Consider the following 24,900-nt stretch of genomic DNA (forward strand, 5'->3'; position numbering starts at 1 on the left):
AAATAAAATTGCAGCAAGGGACAACATGACTCCATTGTGGGTTGGAGCAAGTAGTTTGATGTTACTGTTCTGTATTGTGGTTTTTCTATTTAGTAGTTGTAGTGATTGTATTTCGTTTTATCATGTTGTGTGCTGTCCTGTGCTTCGTTTGAGGAAGGCCTCTCAAAGATAAGTGTTTTATTTAAAAGAAATGAGCAGAAAAGATGTCTACTTGAATGAATGCAGTCCATTCTCACTGAATAAAAGTTCTTAATTTTGGCTTGACAGTGCCCTTTGAAAAAGGAGGAGGAAAGCTCTCATTTAAGGAGAAGGGCTAGGACAGGTTTGAGGAACCTCTGGCTTGCAGGCCAATCTTGGCTTCCCCATTGGCCCACAAGTGAGGGAGGCAGTTGGCCAAACCAGCTTGAGTCGCTTCCGAATCAGCTGGTTGTTGGGAGCCTTTGAAGCAGTGCACAAAGCAGGAACCCAGTGGCTGATGCAAAGCTAAGATGTTCCTACTTGGTTCAGGTGTCATGTCCCTCCTTTCATTTCAGCAACTGGATTTACAAAGAAACAGCTATTGAAATGATGTGGAAAAACACGTTGCTTTTAACAGTGCCTTGCTGCCTGCTAGTGCTTTGAAGTCTTAAATTTGGGGTTTCAGAGCACCAAATCCCTTGACATCATTTGTGATTTCAGCAGGAGGATGGCCCCACACACTTGTAAAATTTGGCCTGCTGGACTGGCCTGTGGATCCAAAAAGGTTCCTTTTCTCTGGGCTAGGACATGATGTGTGTCTGTGTGGTTTCTTCCTAGGCCTCTTCATGTGTCTCGCCTTCCAGATTTTGGTGGATTATAGCTCTCATCATCATTAACCATTGGCTCTACTCACTGGAGCTGATAAGAGTTAGGCCAGAAGTCACCAAACTTTGAACCAGTGAGCACATCTTAAATTTGGAGAAAGTGCTGTTCTTACTAATCACAAAATGGCTGCCGCGGGTTGGCTTTTTATTATAAAATAAAAAGTCTGCTAAGTATGGAAAAAGAGACATAATTATAGAATGCTGCAGACATGCCACCCCATTAGTGAAGAAAAGAGCACATGCACCAACCACTACTGCATTCTCTCCCAAGAAGAAGCTCTTTATACTTTAATCCTGGCATCCAGTGACATGTGGACATGTTTATAGGTGTAGCTGGCTAAGTGCAAACAAACTGAACAAGAAGAGCAAGCTATTTCTTACATATTGTGGATTTTTGATGAGATAGTTACTGAGGTATTTCATGGGTGCCAAAGGGGGTGGGGTGGGTTGGTAAACCACTGCTACCTGCAGGACACCAAAAGGTTTCTCATCCCTATTTACCCAAGAAAGAAAGGTTAATTGAAAAGGAGCACTTAACAGTTTGTGTGTCAAAGTATGTAGCTCTAACTTCGCATGCTTTTCTGTAGATAATAGGGGCACGGTTGCCAATGTAGATGTCCAAAATACTTTGTCTTAACAAACCAGCTTGTACAAATGTTATAGTAAGGAGATGCACTTGAATGAAGTACCAGTTACAACTACTTAGTTCCTGGGCAACTACTGAAATCTGTAAGTGGATATTTATACTTCAAATTGCTATCCCCTACTTCCTCTAAGGATCTCAGGACAACATAGAGAACATTTTATCCATTCAACCACTGCAGTATGATACGGTTGTAAACCTAAGTGGTACACTAGATTCCCAAATTCAGGTCTTCTCAGTTTAAGTTCTGCTTATGTGCTATGCCACATTTGATATCTCATTAGAAGTTCTTTGTATTAACTTTTTAAAAAATCCCTCTTCTTTCTCTACAGAGTTTCCCTGAAGGGGTTCAGCATGAGAATAGTTCATCTAAGAATGCTGCCTCACCCTCAGCACGCAGGTCTCCGGTTGCCTCGCCCGCAGCACGCAGGTCTCCAGTTGCCTCGCCCGCAGCACGCAAGTCTCTGGTTGCCTCTCCCGCAGCACGCAAGTCTCCGGTTGCCTCTCCCGCAGCACGCAAGTCTCCGGTTGCCTCTCCCGCAGCACGCAGGTCTCCGGTTGCCTCACCCGCAGCACGCAAGTCTCTGGTTGCCTCTCCCGCAGCACGCAGGTCTCCGGTTGCCTCGCCCGCAGCACGCAGGTCTCCGGTTGCCTCGCCCGCAGCACGCAGGTCTCCGGTTGCCTCGCCTGCAGCACGCAGGTCTCCGGTTGCCTCACCTGCAGCACGCAGGTCTCCGGATGCCTCGCCTGCAGCACGCAGGTCTCCGGTTGCTTCGCCCCCAGCCACTTTTTCTTCTGATGCACCCCAAAGAAGAGGTCGCTTTTCAGTTTCTCATGTTACCAGCCCACCTTCAGAAGAACAGGATGCTCTTTCCAGTCAGATGAACGGAGATGAAGAGTTCACTGAAGTAAAGACATCTGAACCTACTGTTCAAGAATGCAAAGCTGCTCGTTCAACAAAGAGGAGCAAAAATGCTACTCCAAGAAGTTCTTTGTGTAGGAGAAGTGGAGTAATGGGTGTAATTCACTCTAAAAGGCAAAGTGGAGCTTCCAAAGCCAACTTGATAGGTTTGTCATTATTGCTTTGTTAGTGTCTTTTGATGTTCCACAAAACAATCAGATACAGCATATAGTATTATAAAAGACTGCAGGGTTTACCAGCCTTTTTGGATCAGTGGGCACAGTTTGAATTTTGATAGAGTGAGGGTGCCCATCACAAAATAGCTACTATGAGATATGTGTGGCGTAACACAAAATGGCTACAATGAGGAGCATGGTCTAACACAGAATTAGAGAGAGAGCCACCCTCAAATCTTATGCTAACCATGGGAAGTCATTTAGGTCCTACTAATCCTGATTGTGGAGATCACACCAATGCTGTAATGGGACATTACTCAGTACCAGGAAAAATAAACAAGGTGGTCACACCACACTCAATTTCATTTCACAGAAATTGCTCAAACTTGGGCCCCCAGCTGTTGTTGGCCTACAACTCCCATAATCCCTAGCTAGCAAGACCAGTGGTCGGGGATGATGGGACCAAGTTTGAGAAACACTGGTTTAGAAGATACATGCACATTTCCCCCCCTATTTGTGGGAGGGCTAGACAGTTGTGGGTTTTTTAATTAAAAAAATAAAGCTTGGAATTGGCACATGTCCAGAGGTACCAATGAAAGCCTTCATGGGCATCAGGCTGACAACCCTGGATTAAAAATGCATTAGAACAAATGAATCTACAAATCTAGAAAATGTTGGTTTTATTAAAAATGTGTTTTAAGCATAGAAATAACTAGCAATCTTGAACAATTATCATTCCAGTTGCAAAGTCTTGGGCAGATATAGTGAAACAGGGTGTTCCAAAATCTCAAGTAAGCGGTGCTGCAAAATGTGGTCTTAAAAGATCAGCCAAGAAGAGGTCAGCCAAGAAGAACTCAACAAAACCATCAAAGGTAATTTTCTAGCAGTGATCAAAACTAATACCCTGCATTTAGTAAATATATTGAAGCATTCCATTTTCCAGTCATTAAATGCCAGAGTCTGGAATTCTTTGAAACCAGGGATGGGAAGGGTCTTTAGCTTTTTGATAGATGGTCTGTATGCATGAAGTACCAGTTTCAGTCCCTGGCACTTCTAGACAACTTGAGATCTATTCCACCCAAGTCAGAATAGACATCACTGGGATGGATGGACCAATAGTTCTCCTTTCTATAAGGCAGCTTCAAATGTCCTCCACCTTCTCCCCCCCCCCCCCAATAATTGCATGGAATTCCAGAGCAAATGTGCAGATCAGATTCTTTCGCACTACTCTGAGTTTAGAGATGTGTTCTCTTGGTGTGCATGCCTTTTGGATAATGAAACCAGCCTGAATTACCACATTGGAGTATACATGAGTAATACAAAGGACAGCAGTTTGTAAAGTAGGTTAAAACTGGGCTTGGGAAAATTATGGATAAGTTGATGTTGCTAATGTTAATGAGTATGCATCATATTTTCTTTTGAGAGAGGATATGGTAAAATGAATGGAGATGAATTCTAGGTGCATGATGAGAGCAAATAGAAAGGCAGGCAATGTCTGGTAGTTGGAGCAAGGCCATGTTTTGTCCACAACCAAAGTGGCTTGCCCACACACTGGCCCACAAGCAAAAAGAAATAATGTTTTAAGAGCCGTGTTTGCTACTTAAAAGCTTGTAGGTTAAGTAAACCAGGCTGAATGATCTGTAAGAACAATGGCTTCTAGCCAACATTGTCTGTGCACATGCAAAGCAGATCTCCGCATGAGAAACAGGACTACATCTTACTGTTTGTTGTCAAACAATTACCAAGTACCCAGTATCCTGAAAGTAGATGGGTAGACACTTCTAAAGCATTTCCAACGTAATATTAGCTTTTTGCAGTGAGAAAGAGCCAGAAGATACATATGTGGAGAGGAAATGTAGCCACAAGTGAAAAGTTTTCAAGTGCCTTTCACACAGCTTTCCTCTTGTATTATAATATTTCAAACTATGAATTACTATTTGATTACTTTAGGAATAAAGTGAGTTTTCTATATTCAAACTACTACAATTACAATTAAGTCCTTTAGAGTTCATGCTGCTTAATGTAATGTAGTTAGTTAACAGCATGTAATGAACCAGGAAGGTTCAGTTCAAACTTTAGTTCAGCCACGAAATCATTGGATCAGCCATACTCTGTCAAGCATCTAATCTGTAATATGGGTGTAATACTCTTGTAGCCTTACAGGATGTTAAGCAGTTTGAATGCCATTCTGTACTATTATACTCTTATTCTCAAATACCTCTATATTAAATACATACATAGATGGACTTTATCAAATAAGATATGCAAAATTGGATTTCCTATGCTATTTTTGCAGTCTTTTCTCAGTACTACTTAAGTAAAAGGATGGAAATGACTTAGAATTGGCAAAAGCCACCCTAAGCAACAGTGCAACAATGCACTGAGAATTTTTAGTATGTTGGGGAGGCAAGATGTGACTGGCCAGATGTGAGCTCTATGTTTGTAGTTGCTGCTGCCAAGCAGCAAAATGTTTCAAGAAGGAAAAATGGATGAAAGCTCTGTCTGCTTTTTTTTTGCTTGGATTTATTGTGCATACTGGACTTGACATTCAGAACTGTATCCAACTTTGAAGTAAATGGTAATTGAGCTGCGAGCACCAGGACTTACATGTACTCTGAGCCGCAGTGATCAGACTCAAAGGTTTAATTGTATATTTTGTTTTCAGAACAATGTTTCCATGCTAAAAACGCCAATAAGAAAAGTCAAGGGTCACTTTACTACAGGCCATGCAAATTCCCCTGCTCCAATTGTGATTGGAAAAGCTCATATCAGTACTGTGAATGCTGCTGTACAAGTCCCTAAAGTGATGATCAACTATCCTTTGAAGAAACATGATGACTTAAATGAAAGTTTTACAGGTAAATTGTTAGTGTTTTGGTGAAATGATTTTTTTTTTCTTGTACAGTACCAAATATTTTGCAAGCCTATAAGGAGTTCACTTGCATCCCATGGAAAATGGTTGGATTGGTCATATAAAGAACTTGGTTGGTTTTACTGTCTGAAACAAACACATGCTGTTCTAACAAAATCAAACCTAGTTTGTACAAAGTAGCATTCTGTTTAAGTCAGTGACGGGCCAGAAAGACCTATGTTTAAATCTCTGCTCATCCATGAATCTTGCTTGGTGCCCTTCAGCTAGTCAATATATCTCAACATATCTATGTTTTTGCAAGGATAAAGCTGTAGTAATGTAGAAAGTGCATGTATGTCACAAAGTTCCAAGTATATTTCTTAAAAAACCATTGGCTGCTAGTGCCATCTTAAGATATATTTATCCTATCACATGAGGAAGTTCACATCCTAAGATGGCACTTGCTATAAGACTTTCTTATGGCTTTGATCCACAGAACTGTGAATGGAAGGATAAAATAGATTGGTGCTGTTTTGTTAACTTTTTAAGAAGACCTGCTGGAGCTAACCCATAGGCTTTCTGGGCCAGCATACTGTTTCCCGGAGTAGCCAACCGGATCACTATGGGAAGCCCACAAGCAGGGCATGATGGCAATAGCCTTTTTGTTTCACTGCAGCATGCTACTCTGATATGCTCCCAGTCCTCTAGAAGTGTACGGTTAGGACTGGACTAACCCTAGGTGATATTGAACCCAGCAAGACGCTCAGAGCTGTAGGAATGCACAACCTGCAAAGAGCAGGGGGAGCAGTCTGAGAGAATAATCTTGCAAAGCCCTTTTGGGCCTTTGCTAAGATCAAAGCTCCCAAATGAGTATCCTTAGGCACATCCAGATTAACCTAGTTCTAGCTCTGGTTCATTCTGCTCCCAGGCATGAGGAAGTGACAACAGATTAGGAGTTAGTTGCTTTTCCTCACACAGCACATCTGTTAATCAGAAACAGTCATCCCATGATCAAAATAAGCTTTCAGCTTGCATTAACTATTTTTATATGCAAATCTGGGCAGATTTAATAGCTAACATTTTTTAAATTGTATTTAAAACCTGTAGTGTGTGTTTGTCTGTAGTACAGCAATAGGTGTACAGTAAAACTTTAAGAAATAAAAGCTGCTCAGTCTTTGTTGTTGTTGTTTAGTCGTTCAGTCGTGTCCGACTCTTCGTGACCCCATGGACCAGAGCACGCCAGGCACTTCTGTCTTCCACTGCCACCCGCAGTTTGGTCAGATTCATGTTTGTAGCTTCGAGAACACCGTCTAACCATCTCGTCCTCTGTCGTCCCCTTCTCCTTGTGCCCTCCATCTTTCCCAACATCAGGGTCTTTTCCAGTGAGTCTTCTCTTCTCATGAGGTGGCCAAAGTATTGGAGCCTCAGCTTCACAATCTGTCCTTCCAGTGAGCACTCAGGGCTGATTTCCTTAAGAATGGATGCGTTTGATCTTCTTGCAGTCCATGGGACTCTCAAGAGTCTCCTCCAGCACCATAATTCAAAAGTGTCAATTCTTCGGCGATCAGCCTTCTTTATGGTCCAGCTCTCACTTCCATACATCACTACTGGGAAAACCATAGCTTTTACTATACGGACCTTTGTTGGCAAGGTGATGTCTCTACTTTTTAAAATGCTATCTAGGTTTACCATTGCTTTCCTCCCAAGTAGCAGGCGTCTCTTAATTTCGTGGCTGCTGTCACCATCTGCAGTGATCATGGAGCCCAAGAAAGTAAAATCTCTCACTGCCTCCATTTCCTCTCCTTCTATTTGCCAGGAGGTGATGGGACCAGTGGCCATGATCTTCGTTTTTTTTATGTTGAGCTTCAGACCATATTTTGTGCTCTCCTCTTTCACCCTCAATAAAAGGTTTTTTAATTCCTCCTCACTTTCTGCCATCAAGGTTGTGTCATCTGCATATCTGAGGTTGTTGATATTTCTTCCAGCAATCTTAATTCCGGCTAGGGATTCATCCAGCCCAGCCTTTCGCATGATGAGTTCTGCATATAAGTTAAATAAGCAGGGAGACAAAATACAGCCTTGTCGTACTCCTTTCCCAATTTTGAACCAATCAATTGTTCCATATCCAGTTCTAACTGTAGCTTCTTGTCCCACATAGAGATTTCTCAGGAGACAGATGAGGTGATCAGGCACTCCCATTTCTTTAAGAACTTGCCATAGTTTGCTGTGATCGACACAGTCAAAGGCTTTTGCATAGTCAATGAAGCAGAAGTAGATGTCTTTCTGGAACTCTCTAGCTTTCTCCATAATCCAGCGCATGTTTGCTCAGTCTTATCAATCCCTAATTGCCAGAAAATTGTATTGCGAACATGCATACAGGAAAGTGATGAATATAAGACACTAAGTGGTTTTTAACATTGTCCACTTACCCATTCTTGACTATAGTAAGATTTTTATCCATGCCAATTTACCAACTCTCAGCTTTGCCAACAGATGGCACTGTGATATTATTTTAAAGGTAGGTCAATATCTAAACCAAGTGTAATACAGTAGTGATACCATCATATAATGGTCCAAAAATACGCAGTCATTTCATCATACTAATACTGGTTTTAAATGCCCCCGAATGAAAGTTGCTCTTTTGCTAAAATCCCGATTTACCTGTTTAATCTGGAAGCATGTGAATTTAGTAATTTCCCAAAGTCATATTAGTCTTAATTATGAACTAGTCTTTTAATTCTGCCCTCTCCCACCCCACAATGATGTTTTTTTTAAAAAAATAAAATCATTAATTAATTTAGATTAGATTTCCTTAATTCTGTTTTACTATTCTCAGCAAAGGGGAAATGGGTATGCTGGGTACTGAAGGTCCATTTCTAGTTGTTAGAATTCATTCGAACTAGCTAGTGAGCTCTTATCAGGCTAATACTTGAAAGTATCTCGTCATCTTCACTAGCGAAAAATTTAGAAAGGAAACTGTTCTTAACTGAACTCAGTGCTTGTAGTGTGGCAGCATATATGCAGAGCCCTAATAATGCCCTTTCCCCAAGTGTTTCAAAATATATAATACTGGGGGTTTGAATTGAGCACAGGTGTCCTGCTGCCCTACTCTTCATGCTGAGGCAGCCAGAGAACCCCCTCCCAGCAGAAAGCCACAAATAGGGTGTTCCAAGGGGTGGGACTGAGATAGCCCAGAACTGATGGATCCCAAGCCAATCTTGCAGCTTTCATTGGCTAGCACTGGGCCCAATCAAGACTTGATGCAGGGATCAGGTCCGAACCTTCCCTCTTCATTATATTTTTAAATTTTCTATACTGCAATATAGAGAAGAAAAGAGGTGTAGTTCCTCTGTTCCTGCCTGATTTTTGTTGACAGTTGCTGCGTTTTTTTACGGAAGCACAGCTTGCCAGAGTGAAAGAATATTACTTCTGGGTTTATTGAACCATGCAATATAGATTTATAGAATACTAGTATAATTTAAAGTTGAAAATGTCTTCATGGCATCTTTCTTTGCCTACTAATCGGTAAAGCGACCCCTGACCATTCATTTCTGCTTCCCTGGAGAAAATGAGCCCTTATTGAAAGAGTTAATGCTCTGCTTCCAAGGCATGTGCTCCAGCAACATTGGTAGGGCTTCTTGTGTTCCTGCTGCCATCTTTCAGCATGGGTACCTTCTCTTGCATTAGATAAAGGTAAAGGGACCCCTGACCATTAGGTCCAGTCGTGACCGACTCGGGTTGCGGCGCTCATCTCGCTTTATTGGCCGAGGGAGCCGGTGTACAGCTTTCGGGTCATGTGGCCAGCATGACTAAGCCGCTTCTGGCGAACCAGAGCAGCGCACAGAAACGCCGTTTACCTTCCCGCCGGAGCAGTACCTATTTGTCTACTTGCAGTTTGATGTGCTTTTGAACTGCTAGGTTGGCAGGAGCAGGGACCGAGCAATGGGAGCTCACCCCGTCACGGGGATTCGAACCACCAACCTTCTGATCGGCAAGTCCTAGGCACAGCGCCACCCGCGTCCCCATCTGTAAAAGTAGCATGTAATAAATCATTAGCGGGAAGAGGATTTGATACATCATCAACAGCTATCACAGTTTGTTCAGACTAATGGGTGATAAACTACCATGTGGCTGTAAACTGCCATGAACATTAATGTTTGAAAATCTTGTGTGATGTTGTAGTCTGGGATTGCACTGTATATAAGACTGTTCTTCTGGGGAGCAGTCAAGCAAAGAGAATGAATTCTTAATAGTTATGTTTTCCCTTGCTCCCAATTGCAAACAAACTAAATGATTATTTCTTTACTGAACTTTAAATACTGTTTGCAGGGTTGGCTGAGATATTCAACACTCCACTGACAGGTTTACCCTCTTCTGCTCAAAAGACTACTATACCAACACCAGAATTCGACTCAGAAATGCACACTCCAGAGGAGTCCGGTATGCATGTTTTGTATATATCCCTAGTGCTAACTATTACATGGTGACTTGATCTCCCCCCCCCCCCCCGAAATCACCTCATGTGAAAATTATGTAAGTTGTAGGAAATAGTGGGTGATATCCATCTAAGTAATACACAGAGCAGACCCAGTGAAATCAGTGGACTTGTGTATAAGCAGATTTCAGTGGATCTAACCTGTGAATTACTTAGTTGGAGATAACCAGTAGTTTTAAAGCTTTTCTCCAGTCTGGTAACTTAGAGATTTTTTGCATTTGGAAGAGGAAAAAGTCCCAAGATTCCCTGACTGTGTGTAGCGGTCCAAGCAAACATATCTGCATATGAAGTTTGGCAAATTCTCAGTTGGGTTTTTATGCTGTAATTCTCTCGGAGTTATAATTCATCTTAGAAAAATATTCTATGAGAAAGGTAAAGGACCCCTGGGGTTAAGTCCAGTCAAAGACAACTATGGAGTGTAGCGCTCATCTCGCTTCAGGCCAAGGGAGCTGGTGTTTGTCCACAGACAGCTTTCTGGGTCATGTGGCCAGCATGACCAAACCGCTTCTGGTGCAACGGAGCACACTGACAGAAGCTGTACCTGTTTACTTGCACTCATATGCTTTTGAACTGCTAGGTTGGCAGGAGCTGGGTCAGAGCAATGGGAGTTCACCCCGTCGTGGAAAGAAATTTCACTGCTGGCTTTAAAGAAGCATTAGTTTATTCTTGCTTTAAGATCAAAATTCTGCTTTTTTGAAGCAGAGCAAAAAATAGAGGAACTACAGTTACAATAAATGAAATTAATGCAATGTGTGAATACGGAAAAAGTCATAAAATGCAACTACTAAAATATAAACTAACACTAGAAAGAGCCAAGATTAAAACTAAAAATTCCCATGTATCTGGAAAGAAGTTTCTGAAAAGGAAGTATTTCTCAGCTGGTGGCAGAAAACTGGAAAACTTGGGGATGACCAAGCATGCTGTTGTGGCAGGAATGTACACATTCTGAGCACCACAGCAGAGGTTTTTTTCTATGTCATCAGTGCTATTTTCTGTCCCCCATCAGAGGCAAAATGCATGCAATTTCAAAGTTTCCCTTAGACAAATGAAAAATGGAGCAAAAGAGTACATCCAGGAGTTGTTACTTATAGGACATGTGCTCACACTGATAGTAGTAACAGTTCAATAGTTGTGGCACGGCAGATTTCTTTTTGCAGCAGGAGATGTTGGCCAGTTCAGGACTGTTCGTAGTATAGTAGGCATAAGTGTGTTGTGCAGCGTAAATTAATAACACAGTCTTCTTCAGTAAAAGAATAAAAGCTTTCATAAGTTAAAATAAACTTGTTTGCAAATAAAAGCATAGTGAACAAAAGATTAAACTAGCTTCAGAGCATACACAGTTTCCATTGAGCACAGGCTTCACAGAGCACAGGCTCCACCACACAGAGAGAGAGACACACAGACAGACACAGACTGAGTCTGCCTGCCTACTTATACAGTGGTACCTCAGGTTACATACGCTTCAGGTTACAGACTCCGCTAACCCAGAAATAGTACCTCAGGTTAAGAACTTTGCTTCAGGATGAGAACAGAAATCGTGCTCCGGCGGCACGGCAGCAGGAGGCCCCATTAGCTAAAGTGGTGCTTCAGGTTAAGAACGGACCACCAGAACGAATTAAGTACTTAACCCGAGGTACCACTGTACAGAGAATGAGTCATCCTCATGATGAGTCTATGTGATTCAGCATGCTAAAGATTCTGCGGCTTTTCAGCATTTCACAACATTTCTAGATTTCTTTACTGCTTCCTTTACTGCCTCTGCTCTCAAATACCTTGGTCACATGACAAAGTGTACCTCTTATTCCTAGTCCTGCTAACTATCCATCTTGGGATATTACACACGCACCATCCCCTTTCCTGCAGAACGTCATTTATTCAAGAATTATGCCTTATCAGGTGGCACAGAATTGACACGTGTCCCTTATTTCCACTAGGAAGAACAGTAATTTCTTATGTAATCAAAAACTCCTTTTACAGTTCATTTTTATATCTTTTAATAGGAGAGATGTCTGTATCACCTTTCAGCGCAGCAAGCCAACAAAAACTTTACAACCAAGATGTCATATCCCCCTTCTTGAAGGAAGTGTCACAGATCTCTGGTCTTGAGCAAGATGACCTAACTACAGCTCCAAAAGTAACGAATTCTTCATTAGAAAAAGATGTAGGGAAAAATATGTCACTGGTCACAGCAGCAAATGAAGCTACTATACAGGGAGTGATGGAAGATAAAAGAAAAGGTCCAGAACAAAAATTAGAGCCTGTTGAAGCATTTTCAGGGGTCAAGAGGCTCTTGAGGACACCGAAGCAAAAACCAGAGCCAGTTGATGCGCTTTCAGGAGTTAAGAGGATCTTGAGAACACCCAAACAAAAACCAGAGCCAGTTGATGCGCTTTCAGGAGTTAAGAGGGTCTTGAGAACGCCGAAGCAAAAACCAGAGCCAGTTGATGCACTTTCAGGAGTCAAGAGACTCTTGAGGACGCCCAAAGAAAGCCTGCAGTCTGTTGCAGATGACACTGTCAGCTCCAAATTCATTATTAATCATGTTATCAAGCCACCTAAGGAAAAAGTGGAAGCAGTGGAAGATATGGGAGGGATTCATAGGCTATTGAGAACACCTAAACAAAGATTTGAACCCATGGATGATATGGTTGGCATTAGTCGATTACTGAAGACACCAAAGCAGAAGTTTTTGCCAGTTGATGACTACTTGGGACTGCAGAAGTTTATGACCGAACCTAAACAAAGCTTTCCAAGTCCTGAAGTTGATTATACAGGTGTTAAGGAAATGTTGGAAGCTGCAGATGGACAGAAGGTAGGTCTTCTATATTAAATATCTGAGAAAAGACTTATATACTTAAATTGCACTAATTATTTCAATAAAAGAAATCATTAACATGACCCAATTTTTTCTTGCACAGCAAGATTCTGTGACATGTTTATATGACACGCAGTTCTGCCATTTCTCTAAATGCCGATTGGGTTGGAATGTGGAATCAAGCATTTTGAGCAGAGAATGACTAACTTGTTCCAGCAAGCCCTGATCTCCTGATAAAGCAAAGTGTATGCACACATGCTTACTTTGTGTTTTTTACCAGGAGGAAATGTGTGACCTGTGGGGTTGCACAAGCAACATCTGATTTTGATGAACCAACCTTACTCCCAACTCTTAGGCTAATCTTGCCTGAGTACTAATTAGAATCTTTTTGGATTTTTTGGCACAGATCTTGCCATTTAAAATCACTGGCTTTGAATATATATGAAATAGGGGGTTTTTTTGTAGGGAGAAAAGGTGGGACATAATAGCTTTATTACTACTGCTTTTACTTCAAAGTGTTTCATCTTTGGATCACTTGCACATTGTGTTTAATGACATTGGTACACTTGTGATGCAAAGTGGATGCACTCATGATTTTATGATAGCAGCATTTCATTATATCTTTTTGTATTTCGATATTTAGTATGTTCAGTAAGTATTATGAAGCCTCTTGTGAAATGGTCAGGACTGCCATACATATTTTACAAAGCACTAAATCAGCCATATTACGAAGAGCACCTGCATCTTCAGTGAACTTAACACACAGTGCCACACACACACATACACGTGTCAGTTCAGCTTGGACTTTTATAAATATTGTATAACACTAGTTATAGGCCCAGCATCTTTTCATGCCAGCTATTGTAATAATTATGTATTTTTTTCTAGGCTGAATTGCCAGAGTTTGTGAATCTAATGAAAGAAGATAATGGATCTTGTATGAGTTCCAGAGGTGAGCTTGGTGTGTGTAAATATTATTTCAACAAAACCTTTTATTTTCAAAAAAGGAAGTAGCAGGTTTACATTTATCTGCTTTAAAATATGGTTTTATTTCAGAACAACTAGAATGAAATTAAGTCAGAAGGTTTCAACCTTTTTGGGTCCATGGCTCCCTTGACCAATTACATTCTGCAGCACCTGTGTGGGGCTCAAGAGCCCAGTTATGTCACCCCTTGCCTGCAGAACTGGCAGCCCTTCGCCCTTTTTCAAACATTCTCCCTGTGCAACCTTTGAGAGGCAGAGATGCAAGGGCATCAGAGGAGGGAGGCAAGGAAAGAGGGGCAGAGGCCAGTGTTGCCCACAGCACCCCTGACCATCATTCAAGACTCCCCCAGGGTGCCACAGCACACTGGTTGAAAATGACTGACTTAAGTAATTACAGTAAAGTTGCAAGGCTTTTGGGGTGCTCTTTCAAATACACAGATGGCTAACAGTTGTGCATGTTGTCTGCCTTGATTTTCTGTTTGCATAGCAGTTAGAGATTAATTTTTTTAATGTGTGGGCATCAAAATCTGTTGCCGTTGTACCGCTTTATGTGCACCTTATGTCCTAAAGTACACAATGGCAGTAGGAAAACGACTGATGATTGAAAAAGGGATCCTTATTTTACTGGTGTTCCTATTTGATGCATGCAGTATATCTGAATGGGACACAGGTGGTGCTGTGGTCTAAACCACTGAGACTTGGGCTTGCCAATCAAAAGGTCGGCGGTTTGAATCCCTGTGACGGGGTGAGCTCCTGTTGCTCCATCCCAGCTCCTGCCAACCTAGCAGTTAGAAAGCACGTAAAAGTGCAAGTAGATAAACAGGTACCGCTCTGGCAGGAAGGTAAACGGCGTTTCTGTGCGCTGCACTGGTTTCGCCAGAAGCGGCTTAGTCATGCTGGCTACATGACCCAGAAAAACTGTCTGCGGACAAACGTCAGCTCCCTCTGCCAGTAAAGCAAGATGAGCGCCGCAACCCCAGAGTCGTTTGCGACTAGACTTAACTGTCAGGGGACCTTCACCTTTTTTAGTATATCTGAAAGGGTCATGGATGCAGCTGGCTTGCATGATTTTTACACATTGATTCTTGAGTGTATGCACATGAGGTTGTAAGTGTGGGAGCTCTGTGCAAAAGGTTATTTTGAACAAACAAGCCAGGGCTTATCTAACGGCACACATTGGATTTGAATTCCAGCATACGACTACAAGAACCCATCACTAAGTAATGTTTAGGTCAAATCGTGAGCCCGTTCTAAATGTAACTTAGCATTTCTAAGGCTATATGCAGCTAAGAAGTGCTTAACTTGGTTGCATTTTATTCATCTTGAAGCGTTCTTTATAATTACAACAAAACTTGAATAATTTTATTTTGGAGATTCTAGAATATGAAGGTTTGGGAAAGCACTGTAAAGTGGCATCTGCAAATAGTGGCGTATTGTTAAAGTTAAGAATGATTAATAGCACAAGGTATAAATATCACATGGCAAAATATAAAAGCAAATTTATGAAGCAATGTAGTACTTCCTCTGGGACCTTTTGGCTAGTAAGTGTGTTTACTACTCTTCACAATCACCATATCCTCAGAAATAACATTGAATGTACTTTTCTTTTTTAAGAGTCCACGAGAAATGACTATGAAAATAAAGAAGCAAAACTGGAATCATCACCTAAAAGAATATCTCCTTTGCCAAAACCAAAGGACAACAGTAAAAATATTTCAGAATTAGAAGATAACTTGGGACACGTTGCATGTAACAACACATTTAGTGAATTAAAATCAGAAGCAGTGATAAAACCTGTTGAAATAATGCGTGTTTCAGAAAGCCATCAGCTAAAGGAAATGGACTCTGAAAACGGACACAAAATTGATTTTGTGAAAGAACCAGTTGCAAATTCTGGGGCAGTAGATATAGAAATCGTTGGACCATTGGCTTCAGCTAGAAGAACTAGAAGAGCTGATAAATCCAGATCTGTAAAAGAACATAATGCAAAAAATACACAGAGGCATACAAGCAGCACCCAGAGAGCAGAACCAGTCAATTGTGTGCAAGCTAATGAAAACTTTGACCAGAACATCACTGAAATAAATCTAAAGCAAGAATCTGAATGCAACACATCAGCAGTTGAAACTGAGGGGGAAATGGCAGCTCGACAAACTGAAGCAAGTTTAGATTTAGAAGAAAATGCAGAAATGCAAGACAAAATAAAAAACCAAGATTTTGAAACATCAGGAGTGGAAAGCGCTGGAAATGTCATACTGAAAAGAAATAGAAGAGGAAAGGCTGCTTCAATACAAGCAGAATTGTTTACAACAAACACAGATGTTAATGAGGCTAAAAATGAAAATCTAAGACACACACCTAAAACACACGTTTTGGAAAAGACTGCAACAGAAGTTAAAGAAAATAATGTTAGAAGGAAAGGGAGGAAAGTTCATCTTCTGTGTGATAATTCTGTACCACTTGAGGAAAAACGTATGCTTGGAGATAAGGATGGTGCTTATGAAGAACAAAAGAGTGCTTCCATTGCATTACAGCCAGGCACGCAAGAAATTCAAAATGAAGAGAATCCTGGTGAAGCGCAGAAGGTGCCATTGGAAAGTGTGCAAACTTCTGAGAAGCATAGTCCACCAAGAAGGCAGGCAGTAGCACCCAGGAGAGGAAGAAGCAAGCGAGCCATTTCTCAGGAAACAACTATAGAATGTGACAGTAAACAGGCAGCTGATACAGAAGACCAAAATATGCCTGTCACTGTAAAAGAGAATCGACCAAAAAGGGGCAGGGGAAGAAGAGCTGTTCCTGAATGCCAGATTCCACCTCTTTTGGAAAATGTTGCTCTTACAAAAGAGAATCCAACAGTGGACAGCTTTGGTTCTACCCAAGAAAAATGTTCTTTGCAAGAAACTCAGACTAAAGAGAATCTTGATGAAATGCCTAAGATGCCCTTGGAAAGTGAGCAACCTCTTTTAGAACACAGCCCACCAAAAAGACAGAAGATAGCAAAAGGAAACCCACCCAGGAGAGGTAGAAGCAAGCAAACCATTTCTCCTGAAACACTCACTGAATGTGACAGTAAACAGGCAGCTGATACAGAAGACCAAAATATGCCTGTCACTGTAAAAGAGAATCAGCCAAAAAGGGGCAGGGGGAGAAGAGCTGCAACTGTATGTTCAGTGACATTGCCTCTGGAAGACATTCTTCTTACATCTGAGGGCCCAACAGCGAACAGCATTAGTTCTGCCCCAAGAAAGTGTTCTTTAGATGAAATTGAAAATGAAGACAAACCTAATGAAACTGAGGAGGTGCCTTTGGAAGGTTTGCAAACTCCTGCAAAGTATTGTCCAGCAAGGAAGCAAAAATTAGCAAACAGGATGCTGCCCAAGAGAGGGAAAAGCAAGCAAGCCATTTCTCAGGAAACATCCGTGGAATGTGAAAGTAAACAGACGGCTGATAGAAAAGACCAAGCCATGGTTGTCACCATAAAAGATAATCAGCTGAAAAGGGGCAGAAGAAGAGTTGTTCCTGTATCTCATATGACATTGCCTCTAGGAAACATTACTCCTGCATATGAGGGTGCAACAGTGGACAGCTTTAGTTCTGCCCAAGGAAAATGTTCTTTGCAAGAAATTCATACTGAAGAGAATCTTGGTGAAATGTCTAAGAGGCCCTTGGAAAGTGAGCAACCTCTTTTAGAACACAGCCCACCAAAAAGACAGAAGATAGCAAAAGGAAACCCACCCAGGAGAGGTAGAAGCAGACAAACCATTTCTCCTAAAATACCCACAGAATGTGACAGTGAACAGGCAGCTGATACAGAAGACCAAAATATGCTTGTCACTGTAAAAGAGAATCAGCCAAAAAGGGGCAGGGGGAGACGAGCTGTTCCTGAATGCCAAATACCACCTCCTTTGGAAAATGTTGCTCTTAAAAAGGAGAGCCCAACAGTGGGCAGCCTTAGTTCTACCCAAGGAAAATGTTCTTTGCAAGATAGTCAAAATGAAAAGAATCTTGATGAAATGCCTAAGATGCCCTTGGAAAGTGTGCAACCTCTATTAGAGCACAGTCCACCAAAAAGACAGAACCTAGCAAAAGGAAACCCACTCAGGAGAGGTAGAAACAAACAAACCATTTCTCCTGAAATACTCTCTGAATGTGACAGTAAACAGGCAGGTGATACAGAAGACCAAAATATGCTTGTCACTGTAAAAGAGAATCAGCTAAAAAGGGGTAGAGGAAGAAAGACTGCCCCTGTAACAGCTCTTTCTCCCCTCAAAAATAACATTTTACCATTGACATCCTCAACCAAAAGCAAAGGTGCTGTGGAAGAGCCAAGTGAGGCTTTGGAAATTGCAACTGTTGCAAGTAAGAATCTGCCACTTAGAGGCAGAAGAAGAAAAGTAGATGAGGTAATTGCAGCAAGCTCAGTTTCTGCAAGTAAAAAGCCCATATTGCTTGATACTGGGAAGCAAGAAGACATGCCAGAAGTTTTAAAAGGTGTGACAATAGATAATGTTTCCAAAAGAGGTAGAAGAAAGCAATCGGTTCCTTCTGAAATCTCAACAGAAAGTAATGGCCAACCAGGAAGTGACAACAGAAAGGTCTCTTTTGTAAAAGATGACAAGATGCCTTTGGAAAGTAGTTCAGTTTTCCAAAACCAATCAAAGGGGAAGAGAGTAAAAAGAACTACTCCATCACGGGTACACCCTTCTCTCAAGGTAAGCATCACTCTAACATCACCACCTCCAGACAAAGGTGAAACTGCCAGTGAAAATCAAAGCACCCTTCTTGAAAATGATGCAACTGGAAAAGGGAAACTTGAAAAATGTGGCAGAAGAAACAAAAATAAAATAGTGACACCTTCCATGTCTGTCAGAAGAAAGCACAACCTTCCTGAAAAGGAAGATTTTCAGGAAAAACAAAATGTAGATTTTGGAAAGCTAGCTATAGCCAATGAGAAAATAAGCAGAAGAGGTAGAAGAGTTGATGCACTTGAAGCACCTATTTCTGCTTCTCTCAGAACCAACCGTAGATTGAATGCAGGGGGTGATAATGCTCCTAAAGATCGACAGATGATTCTGAAGAACAAATCAAAATCTAAAGCAGGTATGTGCATGGTTTTTTCCTCCTTATTTCAGAGTTCTTAATGTTTAAGATTCTAAGTTTTTGATTCAAAATTAATGGAAAACCTTAAGGCTTTGGTGAGAAGTTACAGCAGCACACCTGAAATTTAGATACCATCAATTTCATTTCAAAAATTCTTTGTTGAAGATGCCATTGGTAATGTAAATCAGGGTGAACAGACTTTACTAAAACTCTGAGGTCTAACAATGAGAACCAGATGCAAATGACATACAGATGAATTAAAGGAAAGTATGCATCTGAACACATCCAGAGCTGTGGAATTCGTTTTCTGTACCAGAATTGAAGTGAGCAGACAGGCCTTTCATAACCCAAAGTCCTTCATATATACCTTCATCTCAGCAGCCTAATTTAGGTGGAAAGGGCTAGGAAGGGTGTTGCTATCACTAAACAAGTGGGATTAAAACTTGGTTGTTAGTTTGCTGCAAATCACCTAGAGATAAAACTCAAAAAACCATCCCATTAGTGAAGTACAGTATATAGTAATAATGTGACTGATCTTCAAAAAGGTTCCAGTTTATAGTATATAGTGAGATGGCCACAGGATTCACATATTTCTTATGGAAAACTGAACTTCTGGATTCATAAATGGGATATCAGGAAAAACTAGTGTTCTCCCCATAGCTTAGCTGTTATTTAAAAATAGACTTTTAAGTTTATTGCTTTTTCCTGTTTATGAAACCTAGTTTTTATGGTCTGTGATCCTACTATCAATAATAAATAACTACAGTATTAGTAAGAGTTCCCTAATGTCCTGAATGCTGTCATTTATTTTGTATGGGTGTGGGAAAGAACTGCAGCCCAGGGAAAGCAAAACAGGAGATCTGTAATGCAGATATGTTTACAGAGTAACTTATATAAAGTCATTAATATTTAACAAACATTAACCATGTTAGGTGAGATCCAAAGGGCTACACACAAAACTTGCACGCAGATCTTAGTACTTCAGAATTCCTCTTATGAGAAGCTACTCCTGGAAGTGGGATGAAGAACCCACAGTCAGGAGCGGTTTCAGAAATTTTCGTGCACAAGCCATTGGGCATCTTTGAATCCACCATCATTAGTATTATTATTAAAATTTATATACTGCCCTATACCCAGAGGTCTCAGGGCAGTTCACAGAACAAAATAAGAATATAAAACCACAAAATGTATTACCAAAATAAAAACTAACTCACCCCCACAAAACAACAACACATTTTAAAAGGACATAGGATGTCATTCTTCATAGTTCTATAAACCATTTGTCCACCGAGGAGACAGAATAATTTTCTGCCTGCAGTAGCTGCCTGTTTGGCTTCCCTTTCTAACCACATTACCAAGGTGGATTGTTTTGAAATTTTCTAAACTCCCATCAGCCCCAGCAAGCCAATGGCCTGGGATGATGCTGATTTCAGTTCAGCAGCATCTGGAAGGCTAAATGTTATCCACACCTGATATATTTCCTAAGCAATGATGCCACATGTATTGCTCTGCTTTCCTTTGAACCACATCAGTGAAGCAGGACCACACTTGTCCAAGCTTGTTTCCTGAGGAGGTCACTTCAGTGCTGCTGATGCAACGATTTGACTTCCCCCTTGGAAGCTGCTCTTCATTGTCTCTTGAGACAGATGGACGCCAACAATAACAGCAGCATATACTTTCACATTTCCCATTAAAGGGAATACCTTTAAAATATTTCTAATTAGATAATACTGCTGTCTTGTGATCAGCAGCTACAAACAAAACTGAAATGTCCATAACTGATAGGTTGAAGCAAAGTCTGCTTGTTACTGCACAATATAGAACATTTAATTTTTATGAGTTGAAATAAAATGCCTTCTTTGGCAGCTTGAATGTCAATATATCTGAGGAATCATCTTGCTGTACTTAGAAAAGTCTCCTTTGATTCAAAGGTATCTAGTAGAACGCATTGATTTGGTTTAGAGATGAACTGTGGGGCTAACATCCTTACAGATTTTTAAAATAAGTAATGCTTAGAATTTAATACTTACTATTTTTTAAAGTTATCTGCTATGGTCTGAAATAGCTTTCAATAGGACAATATTAAATTTCCTCCATGTGAACTTTTTGGAAGCAGTGATCCTGAGGTGGGTTTGAGGGATCCTGCACCTTGCAGCCAATTTCCTTAACTGTGGCCTTATGTGAGAGATAGGACTCCAAACATCTACCACAGGGTTTCCCTTAGTTATGATGTCAAGTCAGTTTGGAAAGAGTGAATAACTGCCTGGAATGAACTGCTCTGAACAGAAGAAAGATATCTTGATAATTAGAATGCTATCTTTTTATCTAATCTTGTTACTAAAGAGAGAATATCAAAAAGTTTGGCCTCAAATCATCGTTTTTTTGTTTTTTTTTAACAACTAGAAAGCATTGAAAAGACACCATTAAAAAAAGAAAAAAAGAAAACAGTGAAAGAAGAACATTCCAAATCTACAGTTAAGCCTGCTGGAGAAACTGAAGGCAAGACAAGAGGGAGGAAAACAAAAAAAAATGTTTTGTAATTTTTGGTACTGGGTTTGTGTAATTTTTTCCCTTCAGAATAAATGGACATATATGGGTTGTAAAGTATGCTTTGCATTTAGAACCTTACTTTGTTTCTGTAACTTCAGTTCATCCTTCAACTTTGACGCTTTCCCATCTGTATATACATTTTTCATATATTTTACAGGGCTTTTTGTTTAACACTGTATTGTGTTAAGATAGTTTTAATTCAGGTGTTAATTGTTATCTGATTTTTACATTAAACCATACCTTGGCTTAAAATAATATCCTTTTATATTGTTCCAATCCCTGGTGAATATGACTGATAAAAAAGCATGTTAGACTGTTCTCTGTACGCTGTCAACATTCAGTTAATGCTTTAGAAAGGATAAGGCAAGGATAGCTGCATTGTTATCTTGTTATCCATAGCTTAGTAAATGTACAATCCCTCTACCCAACTACCAGCTATGGCACTTTAACAGCTCTAGGAAAACAACAATCCATATATAGTAGTGTTAAACAGAACTGATTATACTTGGCCCCTTTCTTTCTACATAACATAGTCATTGGGGGGTTGCCAGGATGGGAAACAGAGCCTTCTGTTTCCCAGGCCACATACCTTTGAATCATGGCTGTCACTTTCTCTTCAGTTCCAGTACTTCTCATGGTTGGTGGTATCAATTCAAAACTTAAATATTTAAGGTTAAGTGCCTGGTACCTATAGTTACAATATCCTAATTGGCAGGGCTAGGAAAGTTCTGCTTGAGCTGTTAACAGGATAACTTGAACAGTGCAGCTGGCATTAAATTGAACCAAACAGTAGTCTAGTACTGTAGAGGTCTTGTCCTTTTTCTTATTGCAGCATTCTAAGCACACCTTTCCTAAGCTCCCTCCTCAGTTCAGTTGTCAGTACTGTATATGATTTCAGTTTTGTATAGATCTCATAGTAGCTGCTTTTCTCTCCTCCCCACCCAACATGAATTCTAAGCTGCCTGTGAATTGCCAAGCCAGCAAAATTGGAGGATAATAAAGTTTACAGAAGCATATGTGTATGCTAGCCTTTTGAAATAGATTCAGTTTTAAGGAATAGCACTATTTACTGCTAATGCCTAAAATTCTTCATGTTTGATGAAGGTTCCAGTGAGAGAGAGATTCTCCTGCTTGAGTGACATACCCTGCCCTCAATATCCCTGCATGAATACTACCCTTCTTGCTGTGCTCAGCCCTTCTAGTTCCCTCTTGTTTTATTTCAGTTTTAAATACTACTGCTCCAAGAACAGAACTTCAACTCTCACTGGATGACACAGAATTTGAGGGTGGGCTTTCTTGGTTGGTGTAGGCGTGCTTGGTGATGGACCTTTGAAGATGCCAAGTCACAGGCCTGAGGTGTATTCACCTGACACTCATACATGTTGCTGCCCACCTTGTTAATTTGTTTTTTAAATAATTTCATTTTATTTTCAAAAATAAGGGAAAGAAAAGAAAGAAAGAATAAAATTACATCAACATTGTCATACACAATCACATATGGAAATTACTCTGAATCTCCTGACTTCCTCCCATCCCATCCATGGGTCCTCTTAATTCTGTTTTCATCTGCATATCAATACTTCTCCAAAAAAAATATCTTCCTAAATTATCTGTAGTTTCTATTACATTACAAGTGTATTTAAAAACCTGCTAATGTTTTAACCTGTTTGCAATGATTTTGTATACACATTATAAACATTTCCCATTCTTTGTTAAATTTCTTTTCTCCTTAGTTCCTCAGCTTCCCAGTTAATTTTGACCATTTTGGCATAGTACATCAACTTGATCTTGTAGCATACATGAACAGTTTCTTCTGATCTATCATTTCCCAGACTTTTAAAAATTACATGACAGTTCCAACACATGATAAAAGGTACCCTCTTTTTCTTTACATTTCCAGCATATATTGGTACTTGTTTTATACATTTTTGCTAGTTTTACTGGGGTTAAGTACCACCGATACATCATTTTCATGTAGTTTTCTTTCAGTGAAGAACGCCGTGAATTTCAGATCAGTTTTCCGTAGCCTCCTCCAATCCGTCATTTGTATATTGTGTCCCACATCTTTCGCCCATTTTATCATCCCTGATTTCACCTGTTCATTTTTAGTATCCCATTCCCACCTTGCTAATTCTTCAGTGCAGCATCTCAACTGAAATTTGATCACTCCTTGAGGCTCTGGCATTAATATGGGGCCTGATTATGGCATGGGAAGCAGGGTTGTTATGCAAGAGCTCAGAATCAACTAATAGCAAAATGTGAATTTGCTGGTTTGTAATGGACCATAAAGGAAACAAAGTGGATCTGTACCAGACTGCAAATGTGTGGGCCTTCTGCCTCAGCTGGCTGGTAGTTAGAAAGAAAAAAAGCAGAGCTGAGAGTTGAATGATACAATCTGGAAGCTAGAAAAAAAGATGCAGGCTGGGAAGCTAGTGAGAATTTGATGCTTGGTTTCTGTTTAATTCAAGGCTGTGGCTATGGAAGAAGCATGACCCCTTAGGGTGTTAATGCTGTGAACCAGTCTCTCACAAGCTCATGTTGTATATATGTGTAAATAAGCCATATATCCTAAAGTCTTCGTTGCGCCTCATTCCAATGAAACCAAACCCTGGGGAAGCACCTGTAAGCCCTAGAATCTTGCACTGCTCAGAGATTGGGATGGCATGCAACAGTGCCTTAATGCTACAAAAGAAAGCCACGAGCAATGGGAAATGCCTGGGGACTTGGTTGGAAAGGGTAAACACAAGATTCTGGCTACAGTTTGGTAAAGATGCACAATCAAGCAAAACTCTGCCGTGGTTTTTTCTTTAAAAGCTTGCATCCGGATAGCTGTGCCTGCTGACTGAAAAGTGCCCTAGCGCCTGCTGCTGCCTTTGCCTGATAAGATTGGCATTCTATTTCTAATCTTTTCAAAACTTGGCAGGGTTAATGCCTTGAGGGAGTATTAAAAACCCTGAAATCTTCATGTCCTTTGGACCAAGGACTCCTAAGTTACACAACCATGTCAGTTCAAAGGACAGATCATCAAACGATGAAAGGCAGACTCATTAACCCACCGAACTTTTGACCCAGGATTTCAAGTTCAGAGAAATTGAAAAGCCCCCACCCACTGCCCCATGCCATTGCCTGTCCAGTTGCTAGTATAAATCGTCTACTGCTTTGAGTAGAATTGTGAAGTTGCAGGATATCCCAACCTTTCATTTCCATGTATTACAAACAGGGCCAGGTCTACCAGAAATAAAAAATCTGTTTACAAGCAAGCAGTTACAGCTTCTGGATGTGAAAAAGGATAGCTAATTAACTTGCTTTCATGCTACACATGGATAGACTAACCTAAATCTGATGTCAGTGGATCTGGTCTGAGTAAGCGGTAGGATTTTGTAGTATGAAATTAGAAAGGTGGGACTTATTGCTGCACTTCAATGGAATCTGAAAATTCTGGTAGCATATGTTAATGTGTTAATAGATTTCATATCTTTTATCCCTTTCTGTATAGATAGATTTGTGCAAAGAAATGTCAGTGCCAAAGGAGAATTTATTTTT

General features: G+C 40.5%; 1 protein-coding gene across 8 annotated transcripts in view; it reads left to right on the forward strand.

Annotated features, from left to right (window-relative positions):
- Window positions 1–24,617, forward strand: part of MKI67 (marker of proliferation Ki-67) — a 38,106-nt gene extending 13,489 nt beyond the window's left edge. For 3 of the 8 annotated variants that reach the window (XM_083439569.1, XM_083439576.1, XM_083439570.1), the window contains 8 exons: window positions 1,818–2,553; window positions 3,304–3,434; window positions 5,228–5,420; window positions 9,743–9,853; window positions 11,909–12,720; window positions 13,612–13,675; window positions 15,322–18,807; window positions 21,211–24,617. In XM_083439569.1, the coding sequence (XP_083295695.1) occupies window positions 1,818–2,553; window positions 3,304–3,434; window positions 5,228–5,420; window positions 9,743–9,853; window positions 11,909–12,720; window positions 13,612–13,675; window positions 15,322–18,807; window positions 21,211–21,347 (5,670 nt within the window). In that variant the 3' untranslated portion in view covers window positions 21,348–24,617. The remainder of the gene's footprint in view (window positions 1–1,817; window positions 2,554–3,303; window positions 3,435–5,227; window positions 5,421–9,742; window positions 9,854–11,908; window positions 12,721–13,611; window positions 13,676–15,321; window positions 18,808–21,210) is intronic. The other 5 variants (XM_083439572.1, XM_083439575.1, XM_083439574.1 and 2 more) reach the window with 5 other exon arrangements.
- Window positions 24,618–24,900: the final 283 nt, after the last annotated feature.

Source organism: Podarcis tiliguerta, assembly GCF_965153285.1.
Source record: "Podarcis tiliguerta genome assembly, chromosome: 5".
In the NCBI taxonomy this organism is placed as follows: Eukaryota; Metazoa; Chordata; class Lepidosauria; order Squamata; family Lacertidae; genus Podarcis; species Podarcis tiliguerta.